The sequence below is a fragment of the Apis cerana genome, linkage group LG3, assembly GCF_029169275.1.
Source record: "Apis cerana isolate GH-2021 linkage group LG3, AcerK_1.0, whole genome shotgun sequence".
NCBI lineage: Eukaryota > Metazoa > Arthropoda > Insecta > Hymenoptera > Apidae > Apis > Apis cerana.
In genome coordinates, this window is record NC_083854.1 from 4,626,083 (window position 1) to 4,646,488 (window position 20,406).

The 20,406-nt window shown below is 24.9% G+C and overlaps 5 protein-coding genes and 1 long non-coding RNA gene across 16 annotated transcripts; 3 read left to right on the top strand and 3 right to left on the bottom strand.

Annotated features, from left to right (window-relative positions):
* Window positions 1–92: 92 nt before the first annotated feature.
* LOC107993878 (UPF0547 protein C16orf87) lies at window positions 93–1,920 on the top strand. Of its 2 annotated transcripts, XM_062072347.1 has the most exons (4): window positions 93–261; window positions 332–504; window positions 682–870; window positions 940–1,920. In XM_062072347.1, the coding sequence occupies exons 2-4, from the start codon at window positions 490–492 to the stop codon at window positions 1,168–1,170; spliced, it is 435 nt and encodes a 144-aa protein (XP_061928331.1). In that variant the 5' UTR covers window positions 93–261; window positions 332–489; the 3' UTR covers window positions 1,171–1,920. The 2 variants fall into 2 exon arrangements, with proteins under 2 accessions (XP_061928331.1, XP_016906028.1); XM_017050539.3 differs by lacking the exon at window positions 332–504 and having other exon boundaries at window positions 121–261.
* LOC107993875 (monocarboxylate transporter 12) lies at window positions 1,583–8,812 on the bottom strand. Of its 7 annotated transcripts, none has more exons than XR_009829058.1 (9): window positions 8,140–8,277; window positions 5,834–5,971; window positions 5,585–5,748; window positions 4,486–5,518; window positions 4,018–4,161; window positions 2,722–3,640; window positions 2,435–2,655; window positions 1,941–2,258; window positions 1,583–1,704 (listed from the first exon to the last, which is right to left on the bottom strand). XR_009829058.1 is itself a non-coding variant. In XM_062072343.1 (6 exons), exons 2-6 carry the CDS (start codon window positions 5,105–5,107, stop codon window positions 2,080–2,082), a joined length of 2,085 nt encoding a protein of 694 aa, XP_061928327.1. In that variant the 5' UTR covers window positions 5,108–5,971; window positions 6,057–6,434; the 3' UTR covers window positions 1,583–2,079. The 7 variants fall into 7 exon arrangements, 1 of the variants encoding a protein (XP_061928327.1); XR_009829060.1 differs by lacking the exon at window positions 8,140–8,277 and adding an exon at window positions 6,057–6,296 and having other exon boundaries at window positions 5,898–5,971; XR_009829059.1 differs by lacking the exon at window positions 8,140–8,277 and adding an exon at window positions 6,057–6,296.
* Window positions 6,866–14,196, top strand: LOC107992915 (glutamate [NMDA] receptor subunit 1). 4 transcript variants are annotated; one of them, XM_062072340.1, is made up of 16 exons: window positions 6,866–7,027; window positions 7,341–7,592; window positions 8,097–8,291; window positions 8,374–8,474; window positions 8,738–8,911; window positions 9,554–9,667; window positions 9,753–9,894; window positions 10,209–10,425; window positions 10,496–10,630; window positions 10,763–10,920; window positions 11,132–11,366; window positions 11,696–11,844; window positions 12,299–12,456; window positions 12,538–12,710; window positions 12,847–13,100; window positions 13,181–14,196. In XM_062072340.1, exons 1-16 carry the CDS (start codon window positions 6,866–6,868, stop codon window positions 13,223–13,225), a joined length of 2,664 nt encoding a protein of 887 aa, XP_061928324.1. In that variant the 3' UTR covers window positions 13,226–14,196. The 4 variants fall into 4 exon arrangements, with proteins under 4 accessions (XP_061928324.1, XP_061928325.1, XP_061928322.1 ...); XM_062072341.1 differs by having other exon boundaries at window positions 13,198–14,196; XM_062072338.1 differs by having other exon boundaries at window positions 13,763–14,196.
* Window positions 12,055–15,086, bottom strand: LOC133665777 (uncharacterized). The gene is made up of 2 exons (XR_009829062.1): window positions 14,476–15,086; window positions 12,055–14,388 (listed from the first exon to the last, which is right to left on the bottom strand). It is a non-coding gene; the product is annotated as an uncharacterized LOC133665777 (long non-coding RNA).
* LOC107993891 (sorting nexin-12) lies at window positions 14,545–16,606 on the top strand. The gene is made up of 4 exons (XM_062072346.1): window positions 14,545–15,155; window positions 15,986–16,081; window positions 16,232–16,356; window positions 16,485–16,606. Exons 1-4 carry the CDS (start codon window positions 14,991–14,993, stop codon window positions 16,588–16,590), a joined length of 492 nt encoding a protein of 163 aa, XP_061928330.1. The 5' UTR covers window positions 14,545–14,990; the 3' UTR covers window positions 16,591–16,606.
* A 544-nt stretch (window positions 16,607–17,150) lies between these two features.
* Window positions 17,151–20,361, bottom strand: LOC107993892 (uncharacterized). The gene is made up of 5 exons (XM_017050558.3): window positions 20,160–20,361; window positions 19,873–20,089; window positions 19,525–19,707; window positions 18,321–19,458; window positions 17,151–18,247 (listed from the first exon to the last, which is right to left on the bottom strand). Exons 2-5 carry the CDS (start codon window positions 20,077–20,079, stop codon window positions 18,165–18,167), a joined length of 1,611 nt encoding a protein of 536 aa, XP_016906047.1. The 5' UTR covers window positions 20,080–20,089; window positions 20,160–20,361; the 3' UTR covers window positions 17,151–18,164.
* Window positions 20,362–20,406: the final 45 nt, after the last annotated feature.

Sequence of the window (20,406 nt, forward strand, 5' to 3'; positions counted from 1 at the left end):
TCACGGCTGTCATTACTTATTAGCGTAATGCTAAGAGCAACAAAAAAATATTTAATGTTATAGTGAATGCTCTTAAAATGCACCCTTATCGATATAAAAGTTATTTTTGTGCTGTGATGTCATTATTTGACAATATACTTTAACGTTATAAATTCCTAGTCATATTTAAATTGTAAATAACCTAATCTTAATTAAATATTTTTTCGTAATATGGCAAAAACTAAAACAATTAGTAAAGGTTGCCCTAAATGTGAACAACAGGTAATCATATTATGATTATTTATATTTATATGATATACTTTATATTAATTTTATTTTTAATATTTTATAGCTGTATTTAATTACATTAATTGTATTAAATTTTTTTGAATGAATTTGGAAAAATTCAACAAAGAGAGAATAAAGTCATATTTTGTGAATCATAAATTTTACTATTATTATCAAAATATATATATATTATCTTTAAAATTAAATATAATTGATTAATTTATGATTTCTTTAAATGTAAGCTTTGAATAATTATATTAATTTTTAATAATATATACAAGAAAATATTAGATCTCTATTTAGAATATACATAAATTATATATATTATTTATATAATGCATAATATATTTTTATATTATATTATATTTATTATTTTATATTTTTTTTTTATATTAATTACATTTATTTATCAAGGTCCCTGTAGCTTGCAAAGCATGTCCATGTGGACATTCATTTTTCAATGCAAGACGAAATTCAATAAAAAGTCCTCCTAGTCCTGATAATGGGGTAATGAAAACAAGACGAACTAATCGAATCAAACGTGAAAAACCAAATTATTATGATGCTTTAGAATATGATAAACAGTCAAAAAAGAGTGCTAAAGTAAGATATTATTTATTTAATTATATAAGTATATATCAGAATGATTATACAAAATTTTAATTATCATAGATTAGAAAAGCAACAGATGCTGCTAGTGATATAGATTGCAGACAATTAAATAAAAAAAAGAAACGAAAGGGAAAAGGTAAAGGAAAGAGTGGAAGTAATAATGGAATAGGAGATGATGATGATGAAATGGAAGGAATTAATAGTTTATCACCAGAAAAACAGCTTACATGTTCTTTAATATTACAAGAATTAAATAACAAAATGAGAGTTGTGGCTTGGAAACCAACATAATTTTTCTTCATTGTGACATATTTCTTACTCTAAGAAATACTAGTATCCAGTTTTAGTAAAACATAATCATTTTATATAGGTATTGAATTGTATTTGAAATACTATCTATTATGCAATCTAAAAGATTAAGATAGTATTATATAATGTTATGCAAATTGATAGCATTAATTTATATAAATTATATATAATTTTTATTAACAGAAATATATATATATATGTATATAAGATATACATAATGTATATAATATATATATGATATATATTATAGATAGATTTATTAATAAAATTATATATAATTTGTGATAAAAGATATATATTTTTTTTATAGCCATTTTGAGATTTTTAAAGTTTTTTGAGTATTAATTTGAATGTTGAATTATCTTCCAAAGTAGAAAAAATAATATTACATTAATGAAAAGAATACAATTTTTATTAAAGATCACTGTGTTTAATTACATCTGTTTGTATGAAAAATATGTATTTCCTACTAAGATTATTTCTTTCATCGCAGGATCTGCCGCAATTCTTCATTCTCTACAAATAATCATAATGTAACATGTAAATATAATGTACATAGTGTTAATGTGATATATAAGACAAATTACAAATATAAATCAATTTTTTTTAAAGTAATTCTTTATATCGTGTATATATGTATATGTATAAGAATGTTTGTTCTTCGTTTTTACTTTGAATGTAAATGAAAATGTCATTTACCAATAAAATAAGAGAGATGTGCATTTATAAAAACTTACAAAAATTACCCTTACCTGCAGCAAACGAGGTATTTTATGTAAACGTTTCGAATACACTGAACCAATTAATACATCATAGTGGAATAATTGTAGCGACAAATGTGGTGATTTATTAGATTTCTATTACACATTCAATCACATTCGCAAAATATCTTTATTTTTTTGCAATCGCTTCTCCTTGACAATTACTGTTCTTGACATTATTAACAGTCATCTTCGATGAATTCGATACTTCGTTAAAAATCAGAAGTAGAGGTAGACCTCCCATAACCATGCATGTGCCCATGCATAGGAAACATACGGAGTAACTTCCGGTTACATCACGTAGATATCCTGAAATTATTTGAATATTAATATTATTATCACTGTTTACATTTTAAATAGTTAAGACAATATTTTGTAAATTAATATCGAATAAGCACTTTTATCTTTATTATATTATTTTTTTTATTTACCTGTAATCAATATTTAATATATTTTAAATTTATTATAATAAGATAATGTCATACCTGCTAAAGGCGGAATAGAAATTGCTCCGACGCTCTGGAACATCCTAACAAGACCGTAAGTAGAAGATATTTTATCAGTTCCGTATTGGTCTGCAAGAAGGACGGGAACCAAAAGAAACCAACAGCCTAAGCATAATCCATACATGCCTACGGAACATGCCAACACATAGAAAGAATGGGCCATTGGAATTGCCAGTACTGCTACACCAGCACCCACAACACTATCAAAAATAAACATAGAATATTTTTATTATAATAATAAAGAAAAATATATATTTTTATAATACCTTCCGATATATCCTTTCCGTCGATCAAAAAGCTTTAAATCTGAAAGCCATCCAAGTCCTAATCTTCCGCATAAATCAAGCGCGGCGGAAATAGCTACCAAGTATCCAGCTTCTGACTTTGTGTAACCAGCAGCATGCACATATGCCGGAAGATAATAAAGCATATATGGACTTCCAGTTGACATCAGACTAACGGAAAAGCACATCATGATGAATTGAGGATTTTTTAATAGAGATAAATCGATATATTGTGTTATTCTCTGCATTAATGTTTTCTTTTCCTCCGGCAGTTGTGCTTCGTTTTGAGGAATTGAAGTTCGTTCTGGACATACCACCGTAATCGACGACTTTAGTGATCTTAACGATGATCTGGCCTTGTATACACACGTAGAATCGGTCGACAAATCTTCGACACTATGCAATATACTTGAACTACGTATTTTCGAGATTGGTTTCATCTGGAGACCTTCACCCATCACGTCCTTCTCTTCATCGCTGTCTGTCAGTTCGACCGTCACCACACTGTTCTGATGAAATAATTCGTTCAACAGATTATGCTTTGCAGTCGAATCGTTAGCGAATATTAAATCTAACTTTTGTTGTTTTGCTGATTCTAATTCCTTTGTATATTCGACCTTTTCCTCTTTCTCTGGTATCTTCAAATCTTCCGGCGCGTAGTTATTCTCTAAAGGCCGATATAGAGTTGCACTCACGCACACGTGTAACATGCAACCACCAAGTAGGAGAATAGTACCGTGAAAACCAAAATTATCCACTAGAATCTTGATTAAAAGTGGAAACACGAAACTACCAGCCGCTGTACCAGATACACATATACCATTTGCTAGGGCACGATGCTTGTCGAAATATTGAGAAACGAGGATAATACCTGGTGTTGTCGAGAGACCACCACCAATTCCTAAAATTGTTATATTCATAATAAATATTATTCTAAAAATATTTATGTTCAAATATTCGCAATTTAAATATTAAAATATTATTATTATTATTATAAATATACATATATATCTTTTTCTTATTCTATTGAATCTGCAGTTTGTTACGTAATCGAATGACGTAAGTTAATAGGTGTATGTATAACTAGAGAGACATAGCGATATAGTTAAAATAAAAGTATTTCAATGATGATTTAAATGATTTTAGGAAAAATAGAGGAATATCATCAATCAGTACTACTTATGATACGATATTTTATAACATCACTATATCTTCTCAATTGATTATAGATGGAAATATATGATAAGAATTTGATAAAATTATTAATCTTAAACAAACCTGTCAAAACACCGAATGTAAAAAAGAGATGTATCAAGCTCGTGGCAAAATAACTTATTGTTAATCCTAAAGCGCAAAACAATCCACCGACGAAAACGACAGCCCGACAACTGTATTTCTGACACAACATACTCGTCACTGGAGCTGTATTTGAAGTATTTGTATGTTAATTTTCAAAATATAAATGAAACACATGTATGTTACTGTTACATATTTCAACAACTATTTATCCTTTTAAAAAAAAGGATCTTCGTTTAATAAATTTTTTATTAATCTAAATATATTTATCAATATATTTATCAATATATTACAAATATATTTTCAAAAATTTGTAAACATTTATTTTTATTATTTTCATATTATGGTTTATAAAAATACAATATTCTTTTGAAATATCATGAGAAATATTAGAAAAGAATCTTAAGAATCAACTTATACCTGAGTTGAAATTCTTAAAAAATTACTTACCAAGTGCGAGACAAAGACAAGATAAAATAGCTGGTATCCAGGAAGCAACAGACGCTGAGGAATCCTTAAACGTTTCCATCACCTCAACATACAGCACTCCATAAGATTTCATAAGTCCAGTCACCCAAAACTGAACGAAAAACGCCCCGAATACGATAATCCAACCGTAACCACCATCTAATGGAACGTATGTAATATTTCTTGATTTTTTTTTCGTTTCGCTTTTTTTAGGTTTCTTCTTTTTCGTACTAGAGTTTTTAGTTGATCGAAGTTCTCGAGATTTGGCAATCAACGGTCTAGCCGTGAGACTCGATATAGTCAAGAGATTGTCGTTATCTTCGTCCTCTATCGTCTCTGGACTTTGAAGATGCGGTGGTACAACTGGCGTCGAAGTTGCTGTCGCCTGGACGGCTAAAGAAGCTGGTCTCTTAGGCGATGGCATACCTGTACTCAAATCGAAGACAGGCGCTGAATGTATAGACAAAAGGGAACCCAGTTGATTTTGTTGATTCATATTTTCGTCGATGACAGTCGTGCCGACCATCTCCTGCGACGCTGTCGTCGGTGCGACAGCGTCACGTTCAACCGAATCCTGCAGGCACCATTCTCGTGGTAACGACATATTTCTGTAATTTCGTTTACGCGAGGGGGACCGTAATACATTGGAGTTATGTTACTTTTCTTCCCCTTCGTTTGCTTTAGCTGGCAAACTGTCTTCTTTCACTTATTATACTATCTTCTTCTATTTTTTTTCTTTTTTTGAAAAACGGAACTTTTGTTTCACTAATGTTCTATATCTCTATTTATGTGTTCTTCACTACGTTTTCTATATTTTTCTCTATCCGTCTTATTAAATGTCAATCAAAATGCTCTATTTTTGTGTCGTTACTCTTCAAATCTGTAAGCTTCTTGGTTCTAGTTACGCGCACCTTATCGGTCTACCCGATTTAATTTTCTTGTTATCTATGCTTCCTCGATTTCCTTCTCACCATTTGCACGTTCTCCAAAGTTCTCCTGACTCGGTCTAAGGGTGCTTGGTAAATAACCGAAATGAAAAGGGTGCGCACGCAGAAGAGGTCGCCACCGAATGGAAACTTACGGGATCGATATGTGGCCACAATTGACGCACTGGCATTTCACGGTGTAATCACCACCACGTGGCTTGGAAACAATGCAGAGCCTATCGGTTTATTGTCCTACTAGTCGACCTACTTTTCCTTTTCTTGGTTTCCAACTTGTAATTCCATTCAGCAGGCTTCCACCCTATAATTTTTGCAGAATGACCTTCGATTCATCCAAATCACGTGTTTTTTATTCTTTTGCAGTTTCAATTATTCGAACATCTTACGAAAAACAGAGGTTGTCGATCGATACTAATCGTTAAAAAAATATTGATTCGAAGGAGATGTTACCAGTTGTTATGATAATTAAGATAATCTTTTAAATTTTGCTAACTATTTCTCCTCTTCTTCCTTTGTATCGAAGACTGAAAGAAAAAAGACTATATTAGAACTGAATTGTTATTTAATTTTACATATTATTATATTTTACATATTATATAATTGTTTTACATTTATATATATTTTTTACATATCATTATCAAAAAAAAAAAAATTTGCATTATTTCTTATTCATTCTTTACTTTTTCAATTTAATAAAATTTATGTTATATTAATACCACAATGAGAAAGCAATATAATATAAAAAAATAAAAAGCTAAATTAAACAATTTTTATTAAAAATTAAAAAAATAAAATTTCAGAATATTTAAGAATAAGATCTACAAATATATTTTATATTTATTACTAATCAAGTTTATAACAATGAGTAAACTTGGAAGATTAAATGTAAATTTGAATCAAATTGATTGATTTTATAAATAAAAAATAAATAATAAAATTAAAATAACGAAGAAAATATATGCTTTGAAAAGATTGGAAAGATTGACTGAAAAATGAATTAGGAAAACATCCTAATATTATAATAGTGGGGACGAAGTCTGTGCGCAGCATCCGAACGGATCAATGAATCTCCAACTTCTGTCTCTCAGATCTACTTTTGCGCTCATCGTTAACACTGGATCTGTTCATCGTGTATTTAGATAAGGGCGTGAACGGTTAACAAATGAATCATCAGCCAATCTATATATCCCCAAATATTACGTGAACAATCGAGAATTCTGCACTGATCTGGTACGTTCAGATTTGATCTTTAACAAAACGTTTTTAAAAATAATTATTTCAAAAGAATATGTACTTGAATATGTACTATTTTCATGATTCATTACATACATATATAATTTTATATAGTTTTTTTTATTTATACTTTAATTAATAGATAAAATTCATTTCTATATTTTATTGTAGGTCAATTTTTAATAATGAAATACGAAAGTATCGCATTATTCATTTCTTTGATTATTTTAAATGATGAAATATATAATATCATCGCGAATCAACAATTAAACAATCCCACCTTGTTTATGATTGGCGGTGTTTTCTCTAATAATAAGAGTAAAAAATGTTTCGAGCAAACATTAAATGTAAGTAATATGAAAAGAAAAATTTTTAAATTTTCTTAAATTAAATTCAATAATTTAAAATATATACTGATTGTTTCATTTTGATATTTTATTAAAATTTAAATCAACTTAATTAAATTTTCATAATTTTTTAATATAACTTCCCCTTTATAATACAAAGTAGTTAAGTTTAAATTCAACATGAGATTTAATTATTTTATCTAATGAAACATCAAATATAGTCACAAATCTATATAGAAATCTATATCTATATGGAAATGGAAATTTTTAAGTATTTAATCATCATTAATTCCGCGTTTTCCCTGGTTTCCAGGAATTAAATTTCAACTTAAATTACGTTAATAAAGGAGTGACTTATAAGCACACAATAATTGAAATGGATTCCAATCCAATTAAAACAGCTTTAAGCGTATGTAAGTCTTTGATAGAAAGACAAGTGTATGCCGTAGTGGTATCTCATCCCCTTACAGGAGATCTGTCACCAGCTGCTGTTTCTTATACAAGTGGATTTTATCACATACCCGTTATAGGTATATCTTCGAGAGACTCAGCATTCTCTGACAAAGTGAGTCAATTAACAGATTTGACAAAGATTTCTATTTTATGAAAATCAATAAAAATATTTGTTAAGAAAAATAAAGAAAAATATTTGTTAAGAAAATATAAGAAAATATCAATTAATTATTAAAAATTAAATAGTGACATAAATAAAATTTCTTTAGAAAAAAAATATAATTAAAATTTCTATATTATATTAAAACATATTTAATATATAATAAACATTTTTTATGATATGTATAATATTATTTTAATATAATTAAAAATATATAGATTTTAAATTATTTTTTAACATAACATGTTTAGATATCTCTTAAATTTCGATTCACCAGAATGTTCTATACAAATAAGATTACTTATAATAGTATTACTTTAGTATTATATTATCGGTATTATTGTATTGTTACGTTAAATATCTATATACCATGCATGAACTATATTAGGAACTACAATGATTCTGGATATTTCAAATCAATAAAATAGAAAATAAATTTAATACTTATTCTTTTAGAATATTCATGTTTCATTCTTAAGAACAGTACCACCATACTCACATCAAACAGATGTTTGGGTTGAACTATTGAAACATTTCAATTATATGAAAGTGATCTTCATTCATAGTTCGGATACAGATGGCCGTGCATTACTTGGAAGATTTCAGACAACTTCTCAAAATTTAGAGGATGATGTTGAAATCAAGGTTCAAGTACGTATAAAATTATCAAATTATATCCATCTAAAATAGAAAGTTTTTAATAAAAATTTTGAATTATTAAATTATTTAAAAGGTAGAGTCTGTGATTGAATTCGAACCTGGTTTAGATAGTTTCACACAACAATTAATAGAGATGAAAAACGCGCAAGCAAGAGTTTACCTTTTATATGCTTCGTAAGTATTAATTATTTCAATTTAAAATTTATATGATATTAATCTAGAAAGAGAGAAAAATAAGATTTATAAATTATTTAAAATAATTATAATAAATATTAATATAATTAATATTATATTCTCATATGATACAAAATAATCTTATGAACTTATAAACTTATAATCTTATGAACATTAGCAACAAATATATTGTTCTTTAATCTTTTCTAAATTTTGTTTTTATTTGTTAATTATTTAAAAAAAATCCGTTTATTTTTTAATAGAAAAATGGATGCAAATGTTATCTTTCAAGACGCTGCAGTAATGAATATGACCGGTGCAGGATATGTTTGGATTGTGACAGAGCAAGCCTTAGATGCGCCGAATGCACCGGAAGGTCTTCTTGGCTTGAAATTAATTAATGCAGAGAATGAGACGGCTCACATCAAAGATAGCCTGTCAGTTCTTTTCTAATCATATATAGACATCCACGCATGTATATTACCGTCCGTAGTTTCATGTATTACTACTGAAAAAATCTTCTCCCCAGAAACAGAAACAGAAGAATACACGCATGGAAAGGCTTAAAATAAATTAATAGATATCTCATAATATTTTATAAAAAAAACAAACAAGGAAAATATTTTCCTCACTTCTTTAGATTTCTTTTGATATAGATTTGTACAATTGCATGCAATGCACAAGAAACATGCATCTTGATTTCACAGCAATGTACAATTGATTTCAGATCACTGGATTACATACTCTCTTAGCACATCCTTCCAATGGATATTTCGTACAGCAAACATGAATATGCTTTGAACATATGTGTGTACAAGTAACGTTGCTCTGTCCCTCTATGTGAAACAATCTAACAATTTCAGATACATATAATTAATAGTTAATGAACACACGATTGGATGATATAAAAATAATCTCGAATATTCATGAAAATTATTTAATTTGAAAAATTAATTATATTATTATATAATTTGAAAATTATTTAAATAAAAGAAATTTAATATTTTAAATTTTATTATTTTGAATTGGGCAAATTTTATAAATTTGATTTTTATAATTTAACACATTATATATTTCAGGATAGTGCTTACATCTGCTTTACAAGAGATGAACAAGTCAAAATCAATTACAGAACCGCCGAAGAATTGTGGAGATTCTGGCTCTATATGGGAAACTGGCAAAAATTTGTTTGAGTATGGTTTATTTCTACTATTTTCTTTTTTAATTTTTTAATATAAATTAATTAATATTATATGATAAAATTTCATTCTATTTTAGATTCATCCGCAAACAAATATTATCAGGTTCTACTGGCAAAGTAGCGTTTGATGATAATGGAGATCGTATTTTTGCGGAATATGACATAATTAATATTCAGGAGAATGGTGATCAAGTCTCCGTTGGACGATATTTTTATCCAGTGAGATTAAAAAAAAATAAATATAATAAAATAATAAAAACAACTTTTTTTTATATTTATGATTATTTTTTTAGACAATTATTTAAATATTAATTTATATTATTAATTATTTAAAAAATGAATAATATTTTTTTTTTAGGAATTATTTTTTACAATTTTTAATATAACAAGTAATAATGCTTTATGATAGATATATAATTCATATATATATATAATTTAATTTATAATTTAATATTTTAAAATATTAAAATCTAAATATTTTGTGAATATATCTTTTTGCTTCTTTAGTATTGATATTCAGTATCATATCGTAGAATGGTACTGAAAAAATGATATTAAGTGTCAACGAATCGAATATAACATGGCCTGGCCGATTACAAACTAAACCTGAGGGTTTCATGATTCCTACGCATCTCAAAGTGCTCACTATTGAAGAAAAACCATTTGTCTATGTTCGTGAAATCGCATTCAGTGAATCATGTCTTCCAGAAGAGATTTTATGTCCTCATTTTAATGTCACCGATGGTGAAAGTAAGAATACTAAATATCACAATATATAATATATCTTTTTCATTATTGACATTAATTGAAATATTTTCAGCTACAAAAACATTTTGCTGCAAAGGATACTGCATGGATTTATTGAAAGAGTTATCAAAGACTATTAATTTTACCTATAGTTTGGCTTTATCTCCCGATGGACAATTTGGCAATTACATAATCAAAAACAATTCAGGTGAGAATAGAATTATGATAAAACAATTATAAAGAGATATAAAATATAAAACATATAAGATCTCACTTTTTTGAAAATAAAGTTTGATATGAAAAGATGATTTATATTTAATTTATAAATACCTTTTTTTAGTAGGAGGAAAAAAGGAATGGACTGGACTTATTGGAGAACTGGTAAACGAAAGAGCAGATATGATTGTTGCTCCTTTAACAATTAATCCAGAACGTGCTGAGTTCATCGAATTTAGTAAACCATTTAAATATCAAGGCATCACTATTCTTGAAAAGAAGGTATATTTTTTAATAATTAATTTTAAATTAATTATGATTAAAATTAATTTTAAATTAAAGAATAATTAAAGAATTAAAAAAATAATTATTTATTTATTATTTAACATTATATTTCATAATAATAATTATTTGAGTAAATAATTAATATTATATTGATTAATAAAAAAACTATAAAATATACTACTAATATTAAAAAAATATTTATTTTTAGCCATCAAGATCATCAACCTTAGTGTCGTTCTTACAACCATTTAGCAATACTCTATGGATACTGGTAATGGTATCGGTGCACGTAGTGGCTCTAGTTTTGTACCTCCTCGACCGGTTTTCGCCTTTCGGGAGGTTCAAGCTAGCAAACACTGACGGTACCGAAGAGGATGCTCTGAATTTATCTAGCGCTGTTTGGTTCGCTTGGGGAGTTCTTCTTAACAGTGGAATTGGAGAAGGTTCGTTATTTTCCCTTTAAAAAAATCTATTCAAATAAAAAAAAGAATTTATGTATAATTATGAAAATGATTATTTTAAAAAATGAAAACTTATTTATTATATTAGCTTTTTTTAATACTTATATAATTATAATTTATAATATTGATTTCTATAATATTGAATATTATAGAATATATTTATAACTATAAATAAATATTAAATTGATTGTAAGCAAAAATTAAGTTGTATAAAAATAATTTCTATAAATGAGCATGATTTTTAAAATTTTATTTAACTTTATTTATTTAATATTTAATTATTATTATTATTTAATTTTTATTTATTTAAGGTACTCCACGAAGTTTTTCTGCTCGAGTGTTGGGCATGGTATGGGCAGGTTTTGCAATGATTATCGTTGCTTCTTACACTGCCAATTTAGCTGCATTTCTTGTGTTGGAACGGCCAAAAACGAAATTAACTGGTATCAACGATGCTCGAGTAAGAACAAAATTAATAAAAGCAAAATTAATATTAATTTTTTTAAATTCTAATGCAATTGACTAAATCGTATACAAATAGTTCCATGACAATATTCAATATTTAATTGTATTGTTTTAGATATAATCTTTGATATCAGAAAGAAAAATAATAAAAAGAATTCTACAATTTATTTTAATAATGATGTTCATAATAATAAATACAATAATATTATACTGCATATATTTTATATGTATTTTTTTATTATATTTATAATATTTTTTTTATTAACATTTATAATTTTAAATTCTTTATCGAGTTATTTTTATAATATTTTATATATATGTATATACATTTATTGATTATTGTTATTGCTATTTTGTTACTATGTTAATATTGATTTTAGTTAAAGTAACAAAGATATTACATTACCTGCGAAATATCACATGCATATATTTATAGCATATATTTATAGCTTAGAAATACTATGGAGAATCTTACATGTGCCACGGTAAAAGGTTCTGCTGTAGACATGTATTTCCGTCGTCAAGTCGAATTATCCAATATGTATCGTACAATGGAAGCGAACAATTACGATACTGCCGAAGAAGCTATTAGAGATATAAAAATTGGGTAAAGAAAAAAAAATTCTGGTTGCTATAAAATCATTAGCAATTCTAAGAGAATATAATTTTAAGAATTATATTATGCTAGGAAACTTATGGCTTTTATCTGGGATAGTTCTCGATTAGAATTCGAAGCTGCTCAAGATTGCGAATTAGTAACTGCTGGAGAATTATTTGGTCGTTCTGGCTACGGGATTGGTTTGCAAAAAGGTTCTTTATGGGCAGATGCAGTAACTCTTGCTATTTTAGACTTCCACGAAAGTAAGAATTAATATAAATTATTACCTAAAATAATAAAAAATTTATGATACAAAAATTATCACATATTAAAGTTAATAAAAAGAAATATTAATTAATAATTTTTTCAATTATTATTAAATATATAATATATTTTTAGGTGGCTTTATGGAGAGTCTCGACAATCATTGGATTCTCCGAAGTAATGTACAGCAATGCGAACAACTTGAAAAAGCTCCCAATACTTTGGGCTTAAAAAATATGGCCGGAGTGTTTATAGTAGTTGGTGTTGGAATTATTGGTGGCATCGGACTAATTATTATCGAAGTAGCGTATAAAAAGCATCAGATTCGTAAGCAAAAGAAGATGGAATTAGCAAGACATGCAGCCGATAAATGGAGAGGTGCAATTGAGGTAAAGAAAAATTTGAATATACTAAATTTTTAGCAGAAACCGATTTTCTTGTGTTCGATATCTTTCGTTCTTTTTCTCAGAATTCTATGTTTATTAGTAAATTGCAAGCAGCCAGGACAAATTAGGGGAGCAACGCAGGAAATTCTAACAGATCTCAGTAACAAAAAAGAATACGATTATCAGATGAACATAGATCAAAGCACAAATATTCATCGCTTTGCAAGCTTCAATAATAAAAATAAATTAGTTAATGCAATGAGATTCAACTTTTAATGAAAAAGGTGTAAGCTACGATGAAAAAAAAAATAATTATCGTATTCTACACCAAAATTGCTTTTTTTATATTGCATCATACTGTTGGCTTTTTTATACTGATAATTATACTGATACTAATAATATCTTTTTAGTCTTTTCTTTTAAAAATATATACAAAAATTGAGAGAAAATTTCTAGATTTTAATATGCTACTGCAAAAAGCTATCATTATTATCATAGAAGCACAAAATATCACTATTTATAATTAATTTTTAATATTTTTTATATATTGCAATACGAATACAATAGCATTAGTTAAAGCAATGAAATGAATGCAATTGTTTAAAATATTTAATATCTAGTTTATATTTAGTTCAATTTTTTGATTTTTGGTTTTTGAAATGCAGAAACGGAAAACTTTGCGGGCTTCGATAGCTGCTCAACGAAGGATTCAAAGTAACGGCTTTAACGATCCTACAACCGTGAGTTTAGCAGTCGATACGGTAGCTAGATCAAACGTGACTCCACGAAGTCCTGGTCGAGCATGGCCAGGAGATAGTGATATCCGTCAACGTCCTATTCCTCGTTCAGATGATATCAGATTATCGCCAGCTGCAAACGTCTCACATCTCATTGTATAAACAAACTAAAATTTTTATCTTAATTTATTAATTACTTGTATATCATAAAATATCAAAATATATCATTACCTGAAAAATTTGTTAGATGTGACAATATATATAATTGTGTTAAGAGTAATAAGATTTGTTTTATACAATAATAAAAATCATTGTTTTAATATGATGTTTTAATGCTCAATAAATATACTTTAATATCATAAGTTATTTTAATTGAATAAATTTTGTCAATTTCCAATTCAATAATTATTGAAAAAATATTTCATATTTAATATAAACAACTTCGTATTTTATTATTCTTTAAAATTTAAAATTTTGAATAAACCATAATCAAATGTGTATTATTATACAATTTCATAATTGTATACATATCGAATTTTTGAAATTATATATATCTACATACAAAAATGATCATTTTAATTGTTTTTATGGTTATGCGATGGATTTTTCTAAAAATATATTATATTCTAAAACATTTTTACCTTATTTTATTATTGTTTATTAATTATATGTATAAGAAAAAATATTGATATATTTATGTATCAATTTTTAAATATTTTTAAAACATTTATTTTATATAACGTATAATAACTAGAGTCAATATGTAACTTTCGATTAATACATCTATATAATATCCGTAACTATTACATACTATTAGAATATTTAATTATATATTTAATTTATTTAGCGTAATTTTGCAATATTATTATATTATTACTGAAAGATGATTATATTAAAATTTAATCAATTAAAAATATAAATTTGACAAAAACGTAGTTTTAATATTATTTTATAGACATAATATACGTATCTTATTTAATTTGTAAGTTTCCTCTCTATCTCCATTCTCTTATATCATAACCATAGACATAACACATGAGAATAAATTGTGTCAAGTTTCTTACCGCTGTCATTTGACGAACTTTCATTATCCATTGTATCGAATTTGTTTTTTAGGTGATATTTAAACTGTTTAATTAATTTACAGTTAAAAGGTATGGCGGATACGACAGTGGACGCTACACGTCGTTTAAATGTTAAAAAACAGACTCTGGATGACGCTTATGCAGCGCCTGCAAATTTTCTTGAAATTGATGTGATTAATCCAATCACACACGGCGTCGGCAAAAAACGATACACTGATTATGAAGTTCGCATGAGGGTAAATGATAAATTCTTTTTATTTTAAACTTATTTTTATCTAATATTATAAATTTTGTATATTATTGGGTATTTTTCTATTCTAAATGTCAGTTTTTTTTTTGCCGCTTAAATGCAACATAAGACTATATATTCTTATCAATATATATAAACTCTTTATTGTATTTTTACGTAATGTAATAAAATATTTAATTAATTAATTCTTATTTATTAATATAATAAATAAAAATTAATTACTTATATATATAATATATCATTTTTTGTAAAAAAAAATTAGCATTGTATTTAATATATATATATATTATAATATTACATATTATATATTACAATATTATTACATTTTATTAGATAATTTACAAAAATTTGCAAAAATAAAATTTAAATGTTTTTAAATATTTTCATTTCATATATAATTATGACATTAATGAAAGGAGTAATTTTATTGTAGATATTAACCAAATCTATTATGGGCAGTGTCTGCTATCTTACTTTTAATGATAATTTGGGTAGATATAAAAAAATATACTATTGAAGTTATAAACCTTAGATTAATGTCTATTATTATGGATTATTTTAAAAAATTAAAGCAATAGTTTTTTATACAAAATAATTTTTATATAATTTATTTACATTATATTATTTATAATATTATAATATTTTATAATATTATTTAAATTAATTTAAAATAATATTAATTTGTATATTATATATTATATTAATGATATAAATATTTTATTATTTTAAAAAAAAATTAATTATGAATTATATATTTTTATATTATATTTTAAATGTTATATAAATAAATTATAAAAAAATAAATTTTTATTTCAGACAAATCTTCCAGTTTTTAAAGTAAAAGATTCCACAGTAAGAAGAAGATATAGTGATTTTGAATGGTTAAGAACTGAATTAGAAAGAGATAGCAAGGTTAGTTAATAAAATATATGTAAAAAATTAAATTAATTTTTTTAAATGTGTATATTTAATATTGGCAACATTGACTCATTATGCTAAAATTTTTTTATCAAAAATATCAATATTATAAATAAATAAAAAATATTTGCTACAAACTTATAGATAGTAGTGCCTCCATTACCTGGAAAGGCTTGGAAACGTCAAATGCCATTTCGAGGAGATGATGGTATTTTTGAAGAAGATTTTATTGAAGATCGAAGAAAAGGTTTAGAAGCTTTTGTTAATAAGTAAGCATATTTTAATATAATATAATTAATTAATATATATATTTTTTTTCAATTTTAATATATAAAAATTATATAAATTTAATATATAATATATAAAATTGTTGAAATTAAAATTTATAATATTTCAGAATAGCAGGACATCCATTAGCACAAAATGAACGATGTTTACATATGTTTCTACAAGAACCTGTAATAGACAAGAATTACGTACCTGGAAAAATACGTAATACATAAGTTACAATAATTCTTATTTCAAGTATATTTTTCTCCCCACCTTCAATATATATGTAAAGTTATATTCAATTATTTTAAAATTTTAAATTTACAATTTATTAAGATCCCTCTATATCTATATAATATTTAATCGAGCTTTCTATACTGTGATGTTGGACTGAAATTTGTTTCTTAAGATCATTGTGTTTGAAACACAATGATAAAATATTTGGAGGGATTTTATTATTAAATATCATTATCAGTTATAGAAAAAAAGATTAATAAAGTTTTTTTTTTTTTTTTTTTTTTTTTTTTTTTTTTTTATAAATAATATAGCTATTTCAATTTCTATAAAATATTTATAAATTTACACTTATCAGTTTCAGAAATTGCAGAATAATGTTGTATACAGTTCACTTAATACATAAATATATGAAATTGATGAATTTCAAAATATGGCTTGAAAAATAAAATATTAAGACAAAAAGTATTTATTTACAAGTTATTCAATAGAAAGTATAATAAAGATTTGATCTTTTTTAATAGCTTTATCACTGTTTTTTGTATACAAATAATATCAATATAATAAAATAAATTAAATAATAATATTTTATTATGCTGTTTTTTTTTGAATAACTTGTAAATAGCATATAAGTTTATTTGTAAACAGAATTATTACAAATAAGTAAATAAGATAAAATAATTTAAAAATAGAAATGAATCTCTAAAAAATTGTTTATAATTTAATATTCTTTGCATAAGAAAAACTGTTAAAAATCTAATATTTACTAAATTTAATCTTTGTTTATTAATGATAAAATATATATATAATTAAGATATTTTGAATCTCCTTGTTATGCTCCTTATTTTATTTTGAAAATAAGATACAAGAATATTATTGTTTTGTGGAATAAAATCAATAATTCATATATTATGTTTTCACATTTTTGTAACTTACATTATGGAGAAGTAATACTTTTGAAACATTTATATTTATCAAAGGGACTATGTACAGGGCATAGATTAAACTATTTTACATTATTTTATTTAAGTTATAATTATTGCAAAAAAAATTTTAAATATATTTCATTAATTTAATATAAATATATACGTATATACAAATGCACACATAATATTGCATACTAAGTTTTAATATTGCAGAAATATTATATATCAATATAAATAATAAGGAACATAAGAATTAAGACTGTGTTTTAAATATTTATTTTTACGAGAATATTCAAAAAAAATTTTAATTTTAGTTTATTTTAAAAAGTTTATTTAATTTTTTATGTAAAAATATTTAAAAACTCAATATTCTTGAACTATAATACTTTACTTTTAAATTAAAAAAAGTTCCTGTAAATAATCCTAAATTATTATTTTATCTTATATTGTATTCTAAATTTAGTTTATAATAATTTAATATAATATTATATTTATTCTTTTTTTTATAATAAAACATATAATTTTGTTTTGATTTAATCTCAAGCTTAAAACTTTTATTTAAATAAATGCAATATTAATAATTGAGTTATATGAAACATTTTATGAGATTTTTTTTGATCTAACAGATTAAATTACATAATGTATATTTATAAATATACATCTTGTTTAGTTCTAATAAATTTTTTATTTTTAAAATATGTTTCTATATATTTGCTCACACAGTCTTGTTCTGAAAAATAAAAAAAATGTATTATATTAAATAATTTTTAATTTGTTAAGAAATTTAATATTTGTTTACTAACCAGGAAATGTATTTTCAATAATAAGCATATCAGCTACATGCTTTGCAACTATTTTAAATAATTGCCTATCTTTAATTCTTCGTTTTTTATAAAATGGCATTAAATGTTTTACAATCCATGGTGCTATTCTTTCTTTACATGCAGTTAAATGTTCTTCTATACAAATTGGTGAATCTGGCATCATTTCTTCATCATCAGTTTCTCCAAATAGTTCAATAAATTTTTCTTTAACTCTACCATGTCTTCTATAATCTTTTAAAGATAATTCTGTCATTTTTGCTTTTAATTTAGATACTTGATATACACGTTCAACAAACCAAATACTATTTATTCTACGTTTATGTTTATTTTCTATTGTTTCACTTTCAACTGGTAATAATTTATTAGTTTGTCTGGTTTTCATTTCTTTATAATAACTAAAACTGTACTTTCCCGTATTTGTATTTAATGCCTTTATATTAGTATTCTTAACAGAATTAATTTTTATATTATTTTCAGGCATATTAATAGAGCCATTTGAATTATGTGGAAGAAGAGCATTAATTTCCTTATCCATATTAGCTTTAGTAACACCTGAATGTTTTTCAATTAATGTCATAAGATCGCTACTATCATCACTATCGCAAAACATGTCTTCCATGTGTTGTAAAAGCGAATCCTGTGAATTTTCATCATCATTTTGAATATTAGATTGATTTGGAATTTGAGAATTAGAATTATCTTTTATATAATTAAAAATATTGCTATCTTCTTTCATTGTCTCTTCATCTACTATCATTTTTTTATTTATTTCTTCATCTGATTTGATATCAAATTTATTTTGTATTTTATCATGAGTAGAATTTACAATAGGTGAAGTTGTATTATTGCAAATAGTCAATTGAGAAGATATATCATAATCTTCACTTTCATTATTTATATCATCTTCTTCTTTATACTTTGGTGTTTCTTTATGTAAGGATAATTCTTCACAATTGGATGTGATACATATACTTTGTATATTATCTGCCCTTTCTAATTCTGCCCATGTATTAATTGTTTGAACCCCAATGTCTACTTTAGTTGATGGGGTTTCTAAAAATATTATTAATTTTTTATAAGCTTTCTTTTCTGATGTATGTGATTTTACATCTGAAATCTATAAATCTTAATTTCAACTATTAATCAATTTATAATATTAAAATACATCAATAAATAGACTTACTAATTTTAACATATTTTGTCTATATAAAGTAGCTTCTAAAGATGATCGTACTGCAAGCAATTCCATTTCATTTGCACATTTTTTTAATTGATTACTGGGAATATCTTCATTTTTTTCTTTATAGCAAAGAATATAATTAGTGAGTAAACATTTATGAAGATATGAAAAATATACAGCACGAACCTGTAATAAAAATTAAAATATTAAATATTTTAACATTTTATAGATATATTGATATTTAATTAATTATAAATTATAAAAACCACTAAAATTAAATGTATAAAAATAACTAAATATTTAGATTTTAATATTTTGAAATATTTATTGTATTTTATACAAGAAACATGCCGTAGTAGTTAATCGAAGAAATTCATCATTTAGATCAGTAGGAATGTGAAATTTATTCGCCGAAAGTGAAGGTATTGATATTGATAGAAGATCGTTAATATCCTCGAGACTAGTATTGTCATCATCAGTATCTTCTATATCAAATTTTTCTTGTCCTTGTTTCAACGTAAATGGTAAAGATGTATCAATTTGATTTATCGTTGTCATATTCAATAGTCTGTAATTAAAATTTTATAGAATTATTTCAAATTTTTCACGGATATTTCGTATATTTCGTAAATATTCACCATGCAATAATATCTTGTTCAACATTCTTATGAATCAAACATCCATTTATTACTTCGTAAAATGAATGTAATAGCTATTAAATTTTTATATTAATATTATAATTCAGGAAAATTAAATATTCTTTTTATTATCAAACGAAAATATTATTTATATCTACACTTATTTGACTCCACAATTGTAATTTATTAAGTAAGTAACTAACTTCACACATATCAAAACTTTATATGTATATAAAATGATTTTTAT

Bases quoted from the DNA above. Each gene is read 5' to 3' on its own strand.
- LOC107993878 (XM_017050539.3), top strand. From the start codon at position 211: ATGGCAAAAACTAAAACAATTAGTAAAGGTTGCCCTAAATGTGAACAA. The intron at 262-681 runs GTAATCATATTA...TTATTTATCAAG, and splicing joins GCCCTAAATGTGAACAACAG to GTCCCTGTAGCTTGCAAAGC. The intron at 871-939 runs GTAAGATATTAT...TAATTATCATAG, and splicing joins AGTCAAAAAAGAGTGCTAAA to ATTAGAAAAGCAACAGATGC.
- LOC107993891 (XM_062072346.1), top strand. From the start codon at position 14,991: ATGGCGGATACGACAGTGGACGCTACACGTCGTTTAAATGTTAAAAAA. The intron at 16,082-16,231 runs GTTAGTTAATAA...ACAAACTTATAG, and splicing joins AATTAGAAAGAGATAGCAAG to ATAGTAGTGCCTCCATTACC. The intron at 16,357-16,484 runs GTAAGCATATTT...ATAATATTTCAG, and splicing joins TTAGAAGCTTTTGTTAATAA to AATAGCAGGACATCCATTAG.
- LOC107993892 (XM_017050558.3), bottom strand. From the start codon at position 20,079: ATGACAACGATAAATCAAATTGATACATCTTTACCATTTACGTTGAAA. The intron at 19,708-19,872 runs GCATGTTTCTTG...TTTTTATTACAG, and splicing joins TTCTTCGATTAACTACTACG to GTTCGTGCTGTATATTTTTC. The intron at 18,248-18,320 runs GTTAGTAAACAA...TTTATTTTTCAG, and splicing joins TATTGAAAATACATTTCCTG to AACAAGACTGTGTGAGCAAA.
- LOC107992915 (XM_062072338.1), top strand. From the start codon at position 6,866: ATGAAATACGAAAGTATCGCATTATTCATTTCTTTGATTATTTTAAAT. The intron at 9,895-10,208 runs GTGAGATTAAAA...ATCATATCGTAG, and splicing joins TTGGACGATATTTTTATCCA to AATGGTACTGAAAAAATGAT. The intron at 12,457-12,537 runs GTAAAGAAAAAA...ATATTATGCTAG, and splicing joins ATTAGAGATATAAAAATTGG to GAAACTTATGGCTTTTATCT.
- LOC107993875 (XM_062072343.1), bottom strand. From the start codon at position 5,107: ATGTCGTTACCACGAGAATGGTGCCTGCAGGATTCGGTTGAACGTGAC. The intron at 3,641-4,017 runs GTTTGTTTAAGA...TAACAATTTTAG, and splicing joins TACATTCGGTGTTTTGACAG to GAATTGGTGGTGGTCTCTCG. The intron at 2,656-2,721 runs GTATTATAAAAA...TATTTTTGATAG, and splicing joins CGGAAAGGATATATCGGAAG to TGTTGTGGGTGCTGGTGTAG.